The sequence below is a fragment of the Cariama cristata genome, unplaced genomic scaffold (assembly GCF_000690535.1).
Source record: "Cariama cristata isolate BGI_N322 unplaced genomic scaffold, ASM69053v1 scaffold23292, whole genome shotgun sequence".
Taxonomy (NCBI): Eukaryota; Metazoa; Chordata; class Aves; order Cariamiformes; family Cariamidae; genus Cariama; species Cariama cristata.
Genome location: NW_009604752.1, coordinates 1,226 through 20,552, shown reverse-complemented (window position 1 = coordinate 20,552; position 19,327 = coordinate 1,226). Strand labels below are relative to the sequence as shown.

Sequence of the window (19,327 nt, the reverse complement as noted above, 5' to 3'; positions counted from 1 at the left end):
GGTTTCTCTGAATCATCTGACCGTTTCCCGTCAAAATATCTCAAGCCCTATCTGCGAAGTCTTATTTGCTGTGGTGAAGGCTGCCCTTCCAGCTTAGTAGCTGGCGTCCTCCGTGCTGTCAAGTCCTTGCTCCTCTGATTTTTTTTTTAATTTCACCGGTCACTAGACAGCGAGGCAAGTTTTGTGTATTCGTTGTGTGTGCGCTGTTACCTTTTTAACCACCCTGCCAATTGCATGGGACTTCTGAAGTAACTCAGATGCATTGTATAACGTATAGCAGGTTTTTCCAGTTTTCATAAGTGGCAATTCACGAAGCTTCTCATTATAAATACATATAAAGCTCTTTTTCTCAAAAAATACAACTTGTACAGAGTAATTTTTACCTAGTGAATGTGGGAAGAGGTAGTGTGTGAAATGTACGTTTACATTTGGAAGTTCAGTATTTCCTTTTTTGTATCTTTCTTTTTTTTTTCCTCCTTTCCTTTTTTTTCTATTTGACTTATTTCAGTATTTTTAAAAGTATCTTTGCAAATAGTATTTACATGCATTTAACAATGTTTTAATATTAAATATTATTTTAGCTATATGTGTGGTACCAATGGAGTATGGTATGTGGTCTTGCTCTAAAAGTGCTGCTGATGAAGAGTTGCTTGCAAATTTACAGTCATTACAGAATCAGCTGAGGAGAACTGAAAAAAACCTACAAACTGTAGAGGAAGAGCTTTTCAGGTATGAGTGTGTTCGGGAATGAGAACAGCCTGTCTCTTGTAGTGTAATTCTGTCTTATTTAGTGTAATGGGTTATTGCACGTAGCTCCTTTTGTGCTTTTCTTTTGAATAGTCTTTATGAGCAATTAAAAAATAATAGAGAAAAAATAGTGTAGCAACTTTTTACTCTCCCTCCTAGCACTCGTACAAGTGAGCGTTATGGTCACTGCTTCGATGAGGCTATAGACTTCACTCTGGAGGACCTTGTTCAGCCTAATTGCAACTATCAAGGCTTTTCGAACTGTAAGAAGAATGCTGTTAAAACATCTTTCCAGGATTTTAAAAAAAAATCAAAAGTAGGTGTTGCACTTTGTTACTTACTTTTATTACTTTTGTTTTCTATCCTTTGTTACGTTTATGAATTTATTTGGGGTGGGTTTTTTTGCTTTTAGAGCTTGGAGTTGATATCCTCTAGAATTGGGCGATTATATCACAGAGCACTCTTAAACATAATATGATTTAAATGCCTTTGTTCTGCAGAGTTTTCATTGAGGTATATATTGCTTACATATGCATATATAAGTGTGTGTGTATATATTTATAAAAAAATTTTTTTTTATGTCTAGTCTTACTCAGTATCCCCAACTTCTGATAAAACTGTGGAAGAAAACAAACGTCTTGAGGAGAAGCTGGATGCCCTTCAAGAGCAAAATGCATCTTTGGCTTCTCAGAACCATTACCTAAAGAGCAGAGTGGAAACAATGAACTTTGAGTTGATGCAGTCAAAAACAAGAGTATGTATCTTTAGTGTATTCATCTAAAAAACAAACCACCACCACCAAACCAAAAACCAAACAAACCCCAAACCCAAAAATCTGCCCCAGTGACTATGACTTTTGAGTCTGTAATTCCAAGGTGAACATGCTATTTTTTTGGTCTTGTCTTAATCTATCTAAATTTAATATTTAAAATTTAAAGTTTAACATTGTATTTTTTTCATAATATTCAGCATTAATCTTGGAACAGAATAGTTTGGAATCTATTTCTCCATGAGCAAAACAACTATATTAATTATGAATTCTATCTATTCATGTTTCCAAGTTTAATCTAAAGCCAGTAAGTCACCGAATGAAGAATACATTACATAAGAAAATAGTTCCATAATGTATTTAGTAGTGTACATTCATGTGTCTGAATTGATGTGAATAATAATGGCACAGTAGTCATTTGTCTTGGAAATGAAAAATGTTGACCTTTCAGGTTGGATTAATACTGCTATTTTGAAAAAGTGAAGGTGAGTTAGAAGGAAATACTGTCTCTAATAAATCATTACTGATCTAATATACATTTGTGTGTACAGTTTTTTTCAGGACAGCTATATTCTTGGTTTATGTGTAATATTAATAAAACATAGCTATGATTAATGCTTTTGTTTGAGAAATGTTATCTCCAAGACAGTACAAATAAGTATATAAACAAAACATTTGACTGTCTGGCATGGAAAGAGCAAATACCGTGATATAAACTTTTGGGGAAAAGCAAGAGACAAGATCAACATACAAAGAAATCAGTCTGCTAGACAACATATCACACTGGAATGGTGCTAGGGAACTGGCAGGATGTTAAATGAGCAGAAAATTGGAGGTCAGTTTGTGTAGATGAGCAAGCACCTGCTACAGTAAGGTTAAGAGCACTGTGTCATTCAGTAAGCGGATTGTTCTTGTGCATCTCACCTGAAGGTATATGTGCATGTCTTAATGAAACCCCAAATATGTTTGTATTTCAGGTTTCTTATCTTGAATCAACTTTAGGTATGCATTTAGTCAGCATTCCGAAGTTAAAAGAACAAATTGTAAACTTGGAAGCAGAAGTTTCAGCTCAAGATAAAATTCTGAGGTAATAAGTGTACTCTTAAATCAACATTTTATTGTGGTCTGCTTGCTAGTCCAATCTCTTTTTCAGGGTGACATAATTACTGATACTCTGTGGGTCATGTAATCTGGGGCTTGAAACTTTCATTTCGGAGCCATATATAAGAGAGGGGAGGTGTTTTATTTTGTACTGATATCTTATATGTGGGGAATGTACTTCAAGAAATGGAGAAAAAAATAATAAAAACTGGTAAAAGAAATCATTTTATAATGTATGCTAAAGGTGAATGTGCCCTTATAACTCACTAGAGTGATTGTATTCTACATGACTGCGTATCTTCTGTAGTAAACAAGCATACGTGTTTTCAAACATGACTGTACAGCATGTAGCATAAAGGATCCTTTCTTCGTGAATGTATTAGTCAAGGCAAATGGCCAATAAAGCTAATGTAAATAGTGTCCGGAGGCTGTCAGGAAGACATACCTGGTGGTCAGTTTATCTTACAACCTCGTGCTATGTAATATTCAGTTAATACCTCAGTAGTCTGTCTTCACAAAACAAGTTAAAATACTTCTATTTAAATGATATTTTAGCATTGTTTCCCACATGTGTATACTGACCAGTCATACCTATTGACAGAAAAATGGTGATTTCTATGTTCAGATCTCATGACACAAAGTCAGCCATCTGAGTCCTTGGCAATCATGACACCTGATGCCTATTGATGAGGTTTGGACACGACTCCAGACTGCAGACATACTGCTGGAGACCATGGGTGTTCCAAACGTTGTTTTGAGAGTTGCAGCACGTTTGACTAGCACTTCTCAAACATTATATGCTGAAAAGAACAAAAATCCAGTTTCTTTACAAAAAAGTTCCTATGTTTTAATTATGCTTTGTTTATTTGCTAGAGATGCAGAAGATAAACTAGATCAAAACCAGAAAACAGGAATGGAAAGAGAAAACATGTTGCAAAGATATAAAAAGGACTATAAAAATCTGAAAATCGAATTAATTGAACAAAGCAAGCAAGGAAAGAGGTAGCTAAGTAATTTTTATAAATTGAATACACAATAATAGCGCATAAGTGTTTATTTCCATTGGTTTACTTTGTGGAATCAAATTATTTCTCTGCTTTCTGGATATTACTTTTTAAAAATGGGGAAATTCTGTGTGAAGATAATTGTAATTTAAATAGGCACTTTTTAAATCTTGAAATTTGCTGGTAGTTGCAGGCTGATTATCGTATGCTAGTAACTAGTTTATCACCTGCTTTTTCCCTTCTAGAATAGATCTACTACAGCGTAGAGCTGAAATGTGTCCAGAATATAGTTTTCCTGAATTACTTTATACTTTGTCTTGCAAGAACCTACAGCGTATGCTCAGTACTCAGTATTCAACAGTACTGAGTGCTGTATTTTGGAGGTTGGTGTGAGGAAAGTGATAGAAGCACAGCTTAATCAAGAGAACACTTTTATGTTATCCTTGATCTTACATGTCTGTATGGTACTGTTGAAAAGGGTGCTGTAATTCCATCCCAATCCCTATTTCCCTTTCCTGTTGCCTCCTTTAGTCTAGTGGTTGTGTGGCTACTGGGAGAGTTAGGTAATTTCTTTCAACTGTTGGAAGTTACCATATACAATCCTATCACCTCCAAAATGTAATTTTAAGGAAACAAGAGGAATAAATAAAAAGATTCCTACCTGCCCAGTTCAGTTAACTCTATTACCTGGGGCAAAAATTAACTGAATTAATGACTTAGGAAAGCATTTCTTGAGCCTTTTTTCAATGCAAACCCCTTGTTTAGCTTGTCTATTTACCCATGAAATTACTTCTAACCTTCCTATTGCTAGTCAAATGGAAATACTGTGGGGTGTGGTGAAGAAGTGTGTTGATTTATGTTCATTGTTCATTCAGAGCATGTGAGGTTGGAACTTGCTGTACTTAGTTACTAGTTGCAAATGTAAATATTTTGTTACTTTAGGAAAAACTGAGCTTCTGCCAGGTGTTAAAGGCAACATACGGTGTTACGGTTAGTATTAACAATTATTACAGCTTGCTTTTAATCAGTAATTACAGCCAGTTACTATTCTTTGGCTAAGCAAACTGAAGCGCTTTAGACTAACGCTATTTTGTTTGTTATTCTGAAATCCCTTTATCCCCTTCTCTGAATACTTTTGCCATCTCCAAATGGGCAGTAGTCCTTAGACTAAGAAACAGCGATCTGAGGGTAGGCTGCACTTAGATGAGGCACTTGCCCCATCCCCACAGTTCCCTTAGTGGAAGAGAAACAAATGTTATTGAGCAGCGGTAATTCTTGTGTACTTGTGTTGGGTGTCCTGAACAGCCGCATGCCTGAGCTGTCCCGAGGTTACCATTCCAACTTCTTCCCTAGTGAGTAACGATAGGGGAAAAGAAGAAAGGGGCAGGGGCACAGAGTAATAGAGCGAAATAGTAGGCAGCCTGAGTTGCTGCTTTGAACAGTTGCTCACGTGATATCATCCCAGTCTCAGCTTCATTTACTATTGATGCCATCTCTCCAGTATCCTCCAAATAATTTATCCTTTGATCAGTTCCTGTCAGTCACACCATAATTCCATCACGAGAGCTCTCTTCAGTATCAAAATCTTTTCTAGTTTCCCCTAAGCAGTTTAAATTTTAAGGAGCACTGCTATTTTCTGCTTCCTTATCATGTGTGCTGTCCCAGTCCCTAAACCAGGCTTTTACTGATAGGGACAGGAGGATGATTTGAATCAAACTTTTCCTGAAGGGGAATCAAAAGTGTTTATTTTTACATTCTTAGCCTTATTGGAATTTTGTTTATGTTAATATGCAATGCAAAAATGGTATTTAAAATTAATTTATGCCTCGTGGAAACTTCTTTTATCTAGGGCTTGGAAAGTTGGAAGAAGAAAGGAATTTACCTGGAGCAATTAATTTAGTAGTTGTTTTGTAACTACCTCCTGGTTACTAAAAACAACTGAAATTTGTGATTTTTAAAATCGGTGTGCTTCTTTGCAGAGCAGAACAGCAAAGAAATGAAGCTTTATTGAATGCAGAGGAACTGACAAGAGCTTTCAAAAAGTATAAAGAGAAAATAACTGAAAAATTAGAAAAGGTAAGAGTTTTTTCTTCACTTGTTTTTGCCATGCTATTAGGATTTTCCTTCTTCCAAGAAGCTAGGCAGGAAACAGCAACAGGTTCAGCAATGGGTCAATTGTTTCTGCTTGTTGGTGGCAAAGTCTTAAGAGAGGTGGGACAGGGTAAGCAACTGTTTGTGATAACTTCAGTTATCCAGTTTTAAACTGTCTTTGCACAGTCTGGACAGTCAGCATCTTTGAGGTATCCTAATACTGCTGCTGTTACTTCTGTCTCTTGCTTGCCAGCTGGGAATTTTACATTTTAAAAGTATACGATCCTTTTAAAAGAACTCTTTTGACTCCATCTGTATAACTTGTTCAATTAAATATGAGCTAGAGAAGAGCTAAGATGAAAATTAAGTTATCTTCCAAAGTTCTAGTGGTCAAAATTGTAAATGCTTCCTGCCTGTGGGAGGAGAAAATACAGGCCTGAGACACATCTTATGAAGAATTTTTATTTGAATAGACTTCTTTCCTTGTGGTATGAGATTGCCAGCCACCAATATGTGTTAAAATATTAAATCAAAATAATGTTACTTTTTCCTCTAAATGACAGAAAAAAAGAAAACTTCTTTGCCCCTCTCCTTTTCTTCCCAACAGTAAACAATAGAATTATCTACAGGCTTACCAGAAAGAAAAAAAGAAACAGCCTAGTATTCTTTTAAAAAAGCCTGTTGGCCATGGAAGCTTAGATTTTTGTTGTACAGTAGTAACAAAAACAATTGCTTTTTAAGGTTAAAGCTGAAGAAGTAGTCTTGAGAAAACATTTAATTAATTGTGAAAAAGAAAAAGAGAAGTTGAATGAAAAGTGTGTCAGCTACAGAAAGGATCTAGACATCCTAGAACAGCAACTAAGGTAATGCAAAGGCTTTTAAAAATCTCTGTACAGTTATTTGAGAAGAAATTGTGTGTCACAACTGTCACTGTGAACATACTGCTCAATTTGTGTAGTTCAGACCAAATAAAGACCAGCATCACTGAACGTTTGGGATCAGTATCAGCAATACAACGGACAGACTATAATATTAAACAGGTGAAAAAATGTTAGCATACACTTACAAATTTGTAAATTATTTTCTAGAACTATCCTTAAAAGTTCTAATCACACACGCAGCCCCATTCTCAGTAACAAGCAACACCCCACCAAGCCTTCTGGGAGTGCAAGTTCCCTTGGTCACGCAGTGCTTCTGTGGGAGTTGTGGGTACTCTGGTTTTATGTATACCTGTTCTGCTACCTGCAGCCTGCTAATGTACGTGCCAATGAGAAAGCACCCTATGAGTTCACTTACACCGCCAGGTGTGAGTCCCTGTTTGGTGCACACCATATTGTCAGTTCCCAGCTAGAATGAAGGATGCTCTTGGCATCTGATAAGGAGGCTGCATTCAGGCCTGAACAGAGGTGGTGATGCTGGCTGCAACTTCTGGAGGTGTGAAACCAGGTTTTGACTGCTACTGTGTTCCCACTCCAAGGTCCTTTCCCACTGTTACAAATTTTATGTTCCTTGTGTGTGTTTCTTTTCAAGCTGAATTCTCCTCTGTTTCAGAAGTCTTTCAGTAATTCCCTCGTTAATTTGAGGGAAGACAAGTGTCAGCTGGTTGTCTTTAGCATTATTAGGTTTGGACAAACACCTTTTCAGACAGTTTTGGATATCCCATTCACATATGCTGTCCACACTCACATTCCTGTCTTAACAATTGTTCTTTAGGCTGTTTTGGCAAGGGTAGGCAGTGTGTGAGCACCCTTACGCTAGCTTAAGCCTGTTCAATAGCTCTCTGCTGCTGATGGTGGTCTTTCCCCCAGACTGCCCTCTTTTCTCTGCTAACTTGCACTGGTTTGGCACCCATCAGGACCTTTGAGCTAATTCAGTTTGCTAAATCAACAGGTACCTAAAAAAGTAAGTAGTTTGTGATGGGTTAAAAAAAACAATTGGCAGAGAGAAGAAATAGGACCCCTCCCTCTCTTGTTAGTAGCAGAATGCTGGACTAGCTCAGTCTTAGGAAATTATCTTCATCTGTTGTGATTTAAGGTATTGTTATATAGTTATTTTATCTTGGTTTTAAATTTTCTTGGCTTCAGTACAGTTCAAGCCACCTTGATCTATTTCCTACCAGTGACTCTCCTAATAGCACTTAATAAAGTTGATTAAGAATGAAAAGTAGTTTGTTGTCTCATTTTGTTTGCTGATAGCAGTTTTCATCTTGGTCCTTAGGAACAGTGAAAGCTTAGTAAAGCAGTGAAGACTTTTCTGTCCTTTGTATAGAGCTAATCCTAGATTTTGAGAGGGAGGAAACTAGTGAAACAGTATAGTTATGGCTTGTTCTTCTAGTACTTTTAATAATGAAAATCCTCTATGTTGAGCTATGCCTTTTAAATGGATATACTTTTTTAGGCAATTAAAGGAAGAAAATCATAGCACAAAAGAAGAAATTAAGACTCTAGAGGCAAAGAACACTGAAATGGTATCAATGCTGACTCGGTCTGATCAGAAGATAATTGAGCTTGAGAGTGAACTTAGTGAAAAAGAAATACTACTTAAAGAGAAAAATGCTCTAAAAAGTGAAAATGCAGAGCTGAGAGCACTTACTGCACAGCAGCATAGCCGCTTGAAATTATGCCATCAAGAAATTGAAGATTCAAGGGAAGAGCTCAACATACTAGAAACCATTATTTCCCAGTTGTCTCTAAGTACGCCTGAAGAGGTACAGTAACTGATACATCCTTAAAAACTGTATTATGTGTCTTAAACAATTCTAGCTGACATGGCATGGAAATCCTTTGATGTTCTTGAGAAATAATCTGAATAAAATATCTGTGGTTTTCAAGATGCATGGATGAGATGTTTTCTTAATTTCAATATTTTACTTTTGCCTTCTCATTCAAGAACAAGGAATAGGTGCTTTGGAATTGATTAATCAGCAAGCATTTAAAATTATACTTTCCATTCCTCTGTTCTGTGTATTGATTCTTCAGATGAACGTATATTCTCTGAAGCATGGTGATATCCTATTATATGATGCAGAAGTGGTTCTCAGTAGAACAGTATGACATTTCCCATATGGGGCACACATTGTGTCACACAGCCAGAGTCGATGTGTCAGCCTCAGCTACGGAGAAATTAGAGCAGGAGAGAGATTTGTAGGAATCTTTTTTTGCTGGGAAAGAGAAGGCACACCATCCCTGGCTGCGAATGAACTTTTGTTTTACCAGGATGCACCCTGGCTTATGAGCCTGAAGATTGTCCTGGGGAAGTGTATCACTAAACTGACTGTGATTGGGAGAGTCATGTAAAAAACCCAAAGTTGTGAACTGACTGAGGTTACTGGAAGAATTGTTTGGGAAGTCAGGAAGGGCTAGAGAGACATATGAGGTCAGGAGTACAGATTGCATCAGATATCTTTATTTCTGAAATATAAATGTGAGTAGCTGTAATGAAAACAAAATCAAAAGTATGCTTTCTGTACAATTTTGGAATTGCCAAAGTGACCTCTGCTGAAGAGAATATGGTAGTTTTGTATAAAAATGATGGTTTGGGCTGTTGTGACCATAGACATTTATTTGGAAGAGCCTTAAAAATTGTTTTAGGGCACTTTTTGGAAAATACATTTACGTTTTCTGGAAAAATCTGGGATTATTCTAGTGATTTAATGAAATATTCAGAAGCCCTCTGTAACTTGAGGAAAAAATGATATTAAATGCAGTCATCAAAATCTGAAAGGAAACATGATGTGAGAAGTTCAGAACATGGAATTACTGATAGTATCTCCATTTATTTAAGTTTTCACAGCAAAAATGTTCATGCTTCAGTACCTGTACAAAGATATCTAAAGGAATGGTCTCAGTTTCAGAGGGCCTTAATGCCTATAATTTCTGCTAATGTGAGATAAACCTGCAGTGCTCTGCAAGCACTTACTTAGGTGAATAGTTTTAATGATCAAGTTATCAAAACTTTTAACATCCTGGCAAATGTGTCTTGAAATTTATGTGCTAGTATAACACATGAATTAATCACACTGTGAAGCAATAAAAAGTCAATTTTGCGTTGATCTTGGTTTTCCCTTAACTTTTAGTCTAAATGGCACCACTTGAAACACCAGCTATCCAGTTCCTCAACAAAAGAAGCGCGCTCTGATTCTTGTTGTGAATCGAATAAACCTTTGATTGCAAACCTAAGGTATAACTTTATGGTTACTGAATTATGGCAAGAATAGGCAGATAATAAGGTAGTATTAGAACTAGCACATAGAAAGTATGTTGAATAATTGTCTCTTCCTTTATAATAGCGTTAAACTGGCAATGAAAGAAGCAGAAACTCAAAAGCCTCATGCAAACTTAACTATCTGTAGTGGAGCTGAGCGTTCTTTTAACAATAATGAAGGACAAGAATATAGCAGGTTGTGTGGCCTGGAAACAGAGCCTGTCAAATTGATCAGAAGGCAAGGAGGTAAGCTTACTGAAATAGCTGTGCAGTTCTGTTTGATTAATCCACAGAATAGGAATTTTTTGGTGGGGTTTAAATTGCTTTTATAGGTTTTTTTAAATATATCTCTGAGCTAACAGATATGGCTTGATTGAACAGGGAGCATTTTACCACCTTGGAATTTTGGAAATTGTCATGTTCTCGAGGCACAATATTCTTCCTTTTGCTAGTTAAATTATTTGTTCAGCAATATCCAAAGTTGTGTTGAAATAGAACCATGTATTTTTTTTCTTCATGCAGGTTATACTAAGTTCTCCGTATTTTCTTTGATCCTTTTCTCTATATCCTGCTGTTGCAGAATTTCTGCAATCACTTCTGCAATTACTATGAGGACTGCTCCATGAAATTATTTCAGGGCACCTATATAATGATGCTGTCTTCAATTTTGTTTGTTTGGGGTTTTTTTGTTTGTTTTTTTTTTTCATGAGTCACAGCTTTCAGTTGCATATCGGAGCGGGGGGGAATAAACAGTCTTGTTTCTGAATACTGTATATGTTAGTTCAATATGCTGTCATTAAACTACATTTCTCCTCTCTTTGGAGAGGATTATGATTTGTATGATTATTTGCTTGAGTGCTGGTTTGTATGTTCTTTTACAAATTATTTTTAATATTTTGAGAGAGGAGAAAATGCCAACAGTTGCAACATATCAGCAAACAATTTGAAAAGGAGAGGCAAAGATTCCAGAAAGAGATAGAAGAATTACGCACTAAACTGACAAAAGCAGATGATGAGAATTCTTCTTTGAAGACCAGCATGGCTCAGAGAGCCAGTCAGTTTCAAATCATACAAGAAGACCTGTTGAAGAAGGCTTCAAAAACTAGTAGTTTAGAGAGAGAAGTAAGTTTTTAGCAGCACTGAAAAAATGTCATTTTTGTTTAGTTCAGTAATCAAAGATAGTTAAGACAATACTTATGGAAAAACTGCAGTTGCCATATAAATTTTAAAATCTGACTTACTTAAGCAAAACTGGAAATAAACTTTTGAGCAAGCAGAAAAACTTAGAGAGCAGCCTTATTTGTCAGTTGTCAGAAATCTCATTTTAAAACTGATGTAGTTAGTGGACTTCACTGCTACTATTTTGATTTTTTGTGTGGAAAATATGCACAGTTTTTTTGCTTTGGTATGGTTGAATTAAAGTGTAATCATGAGAAATAGATGTTGAAGGAACAGTTGCATTTTTTCTGATTAAATGTTAGTATAGTTGCCAGAGTTTAACATTATTACCAGAGAGTCACAAAAGAAAGACATTAAGCTTCAGCTAGCTCTTTTCTAGTTGAATAAGTTAAAATGCTAATGTTTACATTTTGGTGCTAATGTGTTTGTAGAATTCCAGCATAATAGAATTTCGAGTATTTCCTAATAACGGCCATAGATGTTCTAAATCTGTAATAGCTAATTCACTCATATGGCACTGATAATTATCATGAATTGGATAAATTTGAGGTAAATTGTCCTGAATTCTTCTCTGTAAGTAATAAATTTTAATAGGTCATACAAAAATAAACAAACAAATAATTAATTAAAAGTACTAGGAAATAGTAGCTAAAATGGAATTGGTGGTAAGAAAGTATATGCAAATACTTGAATAAATACAAAACAGTTGTCTTCATGCTGTTTTGTGCCATATTTAATTTCAGATAACAAAGAAATCTTCTCAACTTTCTGCATTTGAGAAACAGTTGGAAGAAAAGACTATTGCTTATTCCGCTGCTGTAGCAAGAAATACTGAGTTGGAACAGGAACTCATGGTAAAATGTTCTCAGTAAGAAATTACATTTATGTAAAAAGACATAAATGGAGATTAAAGTTTAAGTTAAAACAGTATTATTCCACATATTCAAAATGAATAGACTTTTATATCTGCTAAACAATCTGTGCATTTTTTAGACAGTGCAGTTTTTAAAAACTGAATCTGGCTTCAAATAAAACATTAGTTTTTTTGTGCCGTTGAACATGGTAAGTTAGTAATGAACATGTTACTTTTTCCTCGTGACCATAGTGCAATGAAAATCTGGTCCTATTGTAATCAATTGTAGCACTGCCATTTTTTTCAGTGAAATACATGTAGACCTGTGAATAAAAAAGTCTTCTCAATGGTAGTAAGTGAAGAAGGTGATCGAACAGTTGGAGCACTGTAAATTCCAGTCTGGGTATTGTTATACAGACTTTTTTAGTTTTGAGAAGGGGGACAGGATTACTAGAAAAGGAGACTATTTGTGTGGTCCCTTTCAAATGGAAACCCATATCTTAAAGATTCCATCTATCCATGTGAACATAAAGTTTCTTTCTGTTTTTGTCAGAAGTTCCTTGCTCCAGTTGCTATAATCTGTGCCAGCGGTCCACCTTGGCACACACCTCATTTCTGTGTACTGGCTGCGTTTAGTGGCATTCTATACCTGTGTTATAGGTGTGACATGCTTTGAGATGAAACATGCTGTGTATAACTTCAGTATTTTCTGTGTTGTTCTTTTAGGAAATCTAGGAACTTGATCGTCAAATAAAACACTATTTAATATCACAGCTAAATAATTTTATTAAGTCTTTTTTGTTGTTGCTGTTTGCCAGGGAAAAAACAGACGCATTTATGAGTTAGAAACAACTATCAGCAAAGAACATGAGCAAATAACTTCTGCTTTTGAAAAAGCAAAGTTGGTTCAGCTTGAGCAACACAAAGAGATGGAGAAACAGATTGAACTAGTAAGACCTTCCTTGTGTGCTAGTATGTATAGCAATATGCTTGGTAACTTTTTTCTTATGTTAATTTCTTTGTCTTTTTAGTAATTCTAAGGCAGATGTCTAATTAAAAAGTTGTATCTTCTCCCTACATTTGTTGATTTTTTTTTTTTTTTAGTTCATTTTCCATCTAACACTATGCAACCTCATAATTTCCCTCTGAGATATTCATATCCTCTTTTCGGCTCAATTGAAGACAGATAGGGACTTAGGAAGAATACTGTTGGGTCTTTGCTCCAAACACATGGGAGAAAAAAAAAATTAGCTTTTTTGCCTGCTGGGGTTAAACCATGACAGCTTCTAACAATATTCTCTCATTTGCTGAACCTCTGCCAGCCTGAGCCTTATGAGCATCTGTATTCAGGGAGAACTGTTGGTAGGTTTTTCAGTCTTTGGAGAAGAATTCTGTTGCTTCATGTGATTAGAAATATAACCATGGCTATTTCTAGCTGTTCAAGGAGCTTGTCATCTTTTACTGAAGAATGTATGCATGTCTTACTATCTTGGCTGATGACAATTACACTCTGCCTGCCCTCATTCTCTTGATTCTCCTGTTGCTTTAAAATATTAAGCATTTGGGATTTCTTGATATTTTTAAGACTCTGCAATACTGCTTATGACAGGAACGTTTTTACTTTTCATTTTTAAAGTGATAGGTGAATAGAACTGAATGACATATTTAGAGGCACAAATTCTCTGAAAAAGCTTATTAAAATAATAAACCATGACTTACTTATGGACAGCTTCAGACACAGCTGGAGAAGAAACTTCAACAATTGACTGAACAAGAGAAAATCATATCTATTTTGGAACAAGATATTAGACATAAACAGCATCACATTGAATCATTGGATGGGCTGCTGATAGAAAGCAGAGAGGTAAGTTTGGCTCGTGACTTTCTTTAAATGCAAATCAAACAAGTGACCAATAAAGATGAAAAGCATATCCATAAACATAAGGAAAAATTGGAGAAAATAATACACTTATGTTTTTGCTTCTTAATTCTTGTTTGAGTAATTGACTGAATCTAGTGTAGTCCCCAGCTGCTGCTACTACTATGTATTGTACAAACTTTAATGACCTTTCATTATTTTGTATCTTTTTTTTTTCTCTGGTTTTCCCCCCTGGGCTTCTTGCTCTAATCAAAGGAAAGAGATCTGGATAAAGTACAATTACATCTATTCTGCTGTAGGTGGAAACCCAAGAATCTTCTATTATGGCAATGTTTTATTCCTTTTAATAATTCCTGTTGCTGCAGAATATGAAGGGACGCCTGCCAGGAACAAAATTCACTTCAGAGTATGATGTACACAAGTACAGTATATAAGCAATTGTGTTCTAAATATATGGATCTATTTTTTTTTTCCTGATTCTTAGTATAAGTTTTTATTAGTTAAATTACTGTTACTACATTTACATTTTGTCCTCTTGAATAAAAATATGTGTACAAACAGGAAGTGGAAAATCAAAATGTCAAGAAAGATCAAGGATTGAAGATGCTGAAAAGTCAGTTAACAGAAGAAACAATCAAAGTTAGTGAGCTCTTTGTAATTTTCAATTAATAGTTTTAAAGTTTGCAGTAATGGTGTATTTTCTTTTATCCTCTGTAGAAAAGCTATATTAAGGCTGCTTTATAGAAATTTGTCTCATGCAAATATTTCAGAAGTCATTAACCTGAAGTCTTTCCTTTTTTTTTTTTTGTTTTTGTGTTTTGTTTTTTTGTTTGTTTGTTCTTGGGTTTTTTTCTGATTTTTTTTTTTATTAAAAGTAGTATGGTGAAACGTGCAGTAAGATTATGCAATGTGTAATTGCTTTATAAAATTACTGTAGTTACAAACAGGGCAGATTTGTGCTCGTTGTACCCTTAAAGTAAAATGTTGTCTAACAAAGATAACGTTAGGCAGGTTTTTGCTCTAGATACAACATTTATTTTAGACATATGTGATATATTATAATATTGGTCGTGTTTTTAGCCATCTGTGCCTCTTCCTAGTGTTCACCTGAGAAATATGTTCCATGCAGCACTTGCAACAGTATTTTAATAAACCGTTGCCATGTGGTGATTTACCACAGCCAGGTTTCAAACAGTATTAAATCTTCAGGATATCACTAGGAGAAGATACTGGGGACTTATCTGGTAGCATGCTCTTTCTGAACTTGAGTTGGACGAGTTTTCTATCCAAGTGGCTTTGTCGTATTTGGGATATTTTTCACAGATTTAAAATTAAGACCCATTATCACTTCTCTTCAAAAAACTCATGACTCAGGTGGGGAGAGAGGTCTACAATCCAATATGGTTTGGAAAACTGGTAGCATTGAAAGCATTAGCCAATCTGCAGCTAAATTCAGCACAATTCTCATTTATGAGAATAGTCTTTTTAGCATTGAAACCAAACAGTTAAGAAAAGTTTAATTACTATGGCTTAAGACCTCTGGGGGTTTGTTCATTATAACTTATCTGTCTGAGGTTAAATTTGCTAGAGATTACTCAAATCCAAATTAATAGTAAAAGGGTAAAATAGATTAACAATGTTGACATTGCTGAAAGCTTTTCCATTCCCTTTTGGTAGAACTCAGGCACTGTCTCTCAGTGTAGAAAGGAAAAAAAAAAAGCTATTTAGTAGCTTTCTGAGAGGAATTGTATTAAGAACTGAATGTTTTTTTTGAAAAAGACTAATCACAACTCGCGTATGATCATTCAGAATTTATTTATATAATTCTGTATGTTATAAAATGTGGTGGATTAATGATTTGGTATTGGGCATATGTTTGCTTTTAAATTCTAGCTACTAACAAATACTGGAATATCTTCTCATAATTGATAGTCTCATCTGCTTTAAACACAATCTAAAATATTGTAATTTAATTTCACAAATAATTTAAATTTCTGGATACTATTTCAGTTTTAAAGTTTTTCGTAATGTTCCATGCCTGTTTTAATACTCTTTAGATAAAAATGTAGCTCTTCAGGCATTTTACAGAAAGATGATTTTTAACAGCTTTTTTAGACTAGTTAATAAAAACCATGCCGTGCAATTTAAAGTAATCTGTTACATTCAACTAGGTGAGACAACTTGAGTCAGCACTAGATGTATGTAAGGAAGAAGTTACACTGTATTTGAGTCAGTCACAAGAAAACAAGGAGATATTTGAAAATCAGCTAAAAAAAAGATCTGAAGAGGTAACAGTTTGTTTTAATAACTCTTCTGTATTGCAGAGAACACTTGTTATGAATGATTTAATCTAAAAGTTTGAGAAATAAGAGACAAAGCATTTGCAGCAGGAGCTGTGAATAGGAAGTAAGCTGGGAAAAGACTATATATTCTGTGAGGGTAAAGGGGAAAATCATAACTGAGAAACATTGGATAAGCTTAGAGAAAAGAAGTACAAAGATAAAGGAATTGTTGAAAGAAGTAACAAAATCAGAATTAAGTGAAAAAGCATTATCTTGGAAAAAAAAATAGGAGAGTGCCCTATTGCAATATAAACTTAGGGGCACGTAATTGATTTGTGTTTCAGGTATCTTAACAGGGAAGAAGTCTTGGGCATAAGAAAATTTTTACTTCAAGCCCCTGAGTTTTATCATACTTTCCACTACTACATGAAAAGAAGAAAGAATTAAGTTTAAATATTATTAGTGTGAATTTTTATTTGTGGGGATGCCTAACCCCATGAACTAATTATCATACTAGGCTGTTCATGTCATTGCTGTCCTACCTGCTGAGAGAGAGGCTTTAGTCAACTGGAGATTACTAGACCTTGTGCAGGAGTAACTGGATGGAAATCTATGGTCTGTGTGACATATAAGCGTGTGATATTTACTGCTGTTTTTTAAGCCCTAAAATCTGTTGTTACACTGCATACGAAGAGACTGGATGCTGTGTGAAACTTGAGGGTAGCATGTGAGGCTTTGTACTTGTGACTAATATTTTCGTAAGTATCAGAGTCACTATTTCCACTTTGGGGTGAGCAGTTAGTGATATTCCCCCCCCGCCCCTTTTTTTTTAAAAGCATTTGTTTTGCTTTGTTTTCCAGAAAATTCTTGGCATTCATCACTGAGAAATCAGACCATTCAACATGTAACAAGTTAGGCACTCAATATTCCTGTTTTTTATTGGAATGACTATTGTTGTAGAGGCAGGAAGAAATAAAGGGGACGATTGAGAACAAAATCTTGAGGGGAAATCAAGGACTTTCTATGAAATAAAGAAGAGTGACAGAAGGGAAAAGTAGTTCAGTAATTTAGAAATGAAAAATGTTTGTGTTATAGGTTTTTAAAATATGGACTAATTTAGGTATATTTAGAAAGCAAGAAGTCAAAAATTGGGGCTGATAAGTTACTACTTTCCTCACTTTATAAAGCACAACTCGGTGATGAATTATGAGGTGTGTTATGTACTGTTGAAACTGTAATGCAACTAAATTCAGAGCCAAAGTTTTACTGAATCATAGGTGTGATTCTGTGCTCATTAAGATTGAAAAGAATAGCTGATGCAAGTGCAAATAAAAATGTTTTATTGTAATGGAAAATAAATGTGTTTTCAGGTTTGTTATTTACAGAAAGAAATAAAGCTAAAAGATCAGAATATTCAGGACATAAGTGAACAAAATATTCTCCTACAACAAACTTTGCATCATCAGCAGCAAATGTTAGAGCAAGAAACAATTAGAAATGAGGAGCTGGAAGATAATCAAATTAAACTTGAAAAACAGGTACAGTATGGTGAGAAGTGTCTACCTAAAGACAGATAATTAAATGCTTTTATGTATGTTTTTGTAATACCTTTAAAATCTGAAAGTTTCTTTGATAACTGAGTTGATAGTTGTTTTAGATATATCTAAAATAAAGAGTTTAGTGGTTTGTTTTGTCTTAAACAAGGTTCTGTGCTATCAGAAACTCTAACTAGCATTAGAGTGGCTAAACACTTGGAAAATCATACCCTAGACTACAATTCAGGAGAGGTGTATTGAAATTCAGAAAGTTGAGTCTTGTTATATTTACTAGAAACTATTTGCCTTTCAAATGTGACTGCAAAGTTCTAGTTTTAAATTATATACAATTTTAGACTATAAAGAAATCCGTTGTGTAAAACTTGCTTTGTGAGTTGCAAGATAAGGATGTGTATTTCTTGTGTATGTATTTTAAAAGTATCAACGCTTTTTAATACCATTTTAAATAGGTATCAAATTTGGAACAAGAGCTTCAGAAGCAGAAAGCATATGCAGAAGACGAGTTGAGAAAGGCAGAGGAGAAACTTTGCCTAGCTGCTCAGGAAGCAGATTTAAACAGACAGAAGGTGGATGAACTTAATAGTACAATCAGGTAGGTTCAGAATAACTGAGAGGTATATTCTGCAGATAGACATATCAGTAAGAAAGATTGCTGTCTGAAATGGTATTCAGTTATGTAGTCATACAGTTCAGTCTCTGTATGAGCATAGACTGGAAATCAGAAGGGAGATTCCTAATTAGCAGAGGCACTGAGTTTCTGGAACAGTCTTCCAATGGAATTAACGCATGTCCCGGCAACCTATTTAGCCTTACGATGGGACTACATAATGCAATTCAATTCAGAAGTATATGAAGTTGTTCGTAATTCTAGATAGTAGATTCTAGGAGAGCTTGGTAGTCTTAAAAGAATATGGTTTTGATTGTGAGAAAAGCCTACTCAACGTGACTCTTTTTATTCCTATTTTATTCACTAATGCTTGTTGTCTTAGAGCGTGTAAGGACATACATATGTTGCTTTTGTTATTTCAAGGTTCATTTTGTTCTGGTTGCTTCTTCTATTTAGGCAAATTAAATTGGAGATGGATCAGTGCAAGAATGAACTTACTGGTATGGAAAAAGAAGTAGTGCAATTAAAACAAGATAGTGAAAACAAAGCAATGCAGATAAAGCAGTTGGATATTACTTTGGAAGAAGCACGATCAGAGCTCAATGAAAAGGCAAGCGAAGGTAACTTCTCTATTTTGTTTCTCAGGCTTCCTTTCATCATGCTATTTCTCTGTATGTATTAGATTAGACATTTTCCTTTTCCCCCTGTTTTATAATCATAGAATGGTTTGGTTGGAAGCGACCTTAAAGATCCTCTAGTTCCAAGCCCCCTGCAATGGGCAGGGACCCCTTCCACTAGACCAGGTTGCTCAAAGCCCCATCCAGCCTGGCCTTGAACACTTCCAGGGATGGGGCATCCCCAAGTGCTCTGGGCAACCTCTGCCAGTGCCTCACCACTCTCACTGTGAAGAATTTCTTCTTTATATCTAATCCAAATCTTCCCTCTTGCAGTTGAAAGCCATTGCTCCTTGTCCTGTCACTACATGCCCTTGTAAAAAGTCCCTCCCCAGCTTTCTTGTAGGCCCCTTTTAAGTACTGGAAGGCTGCTATAAGATCT

At 35.3% G+C, this 19,327-nt stretch overlaps 1 protein-coding gene across 1 annotated transcript; it reads left to right on the top strand.

Moving 5' to 3' along the window:
- Window positions 1–598: 598 nt before the first annotated feature.
- On the top strand, window positions 599–18,891 carry CCDC18 (coiled-coil domain containing 18; the record flags this gene model as incomplete). The annotated part of the gene is made up of 19 exons (XM_009695731.1): window positions 599–729; window positions 907–1,063; window positions 1,334–1,501; window positions 2,494–2,603; window positions 3,491–3,619; window positions 5,601–5,697; window positions 6,454–6,575; window positions 8,110–8,419; window positions 9,788–9,891; window positions 10,001–10,161; window positions 10,817–11,037; window positions 11,838–11,948; window positions 12,766–12,897; window positions 13,677–13,811; window positions 14,388–14,465; window positions 15,998–16,114; window positions 17,479–17,646; window positions 18,114–18,256; window positions 18,728–18,891. Coding segments are annotated over exons 1-19 (2,758 nt in total), but the record flags the coding sequence as incomplete, so codon positions are not given.
- Between the last annotated feature and the right edge of the window lie 436 nt (window positions 18,892–19,327).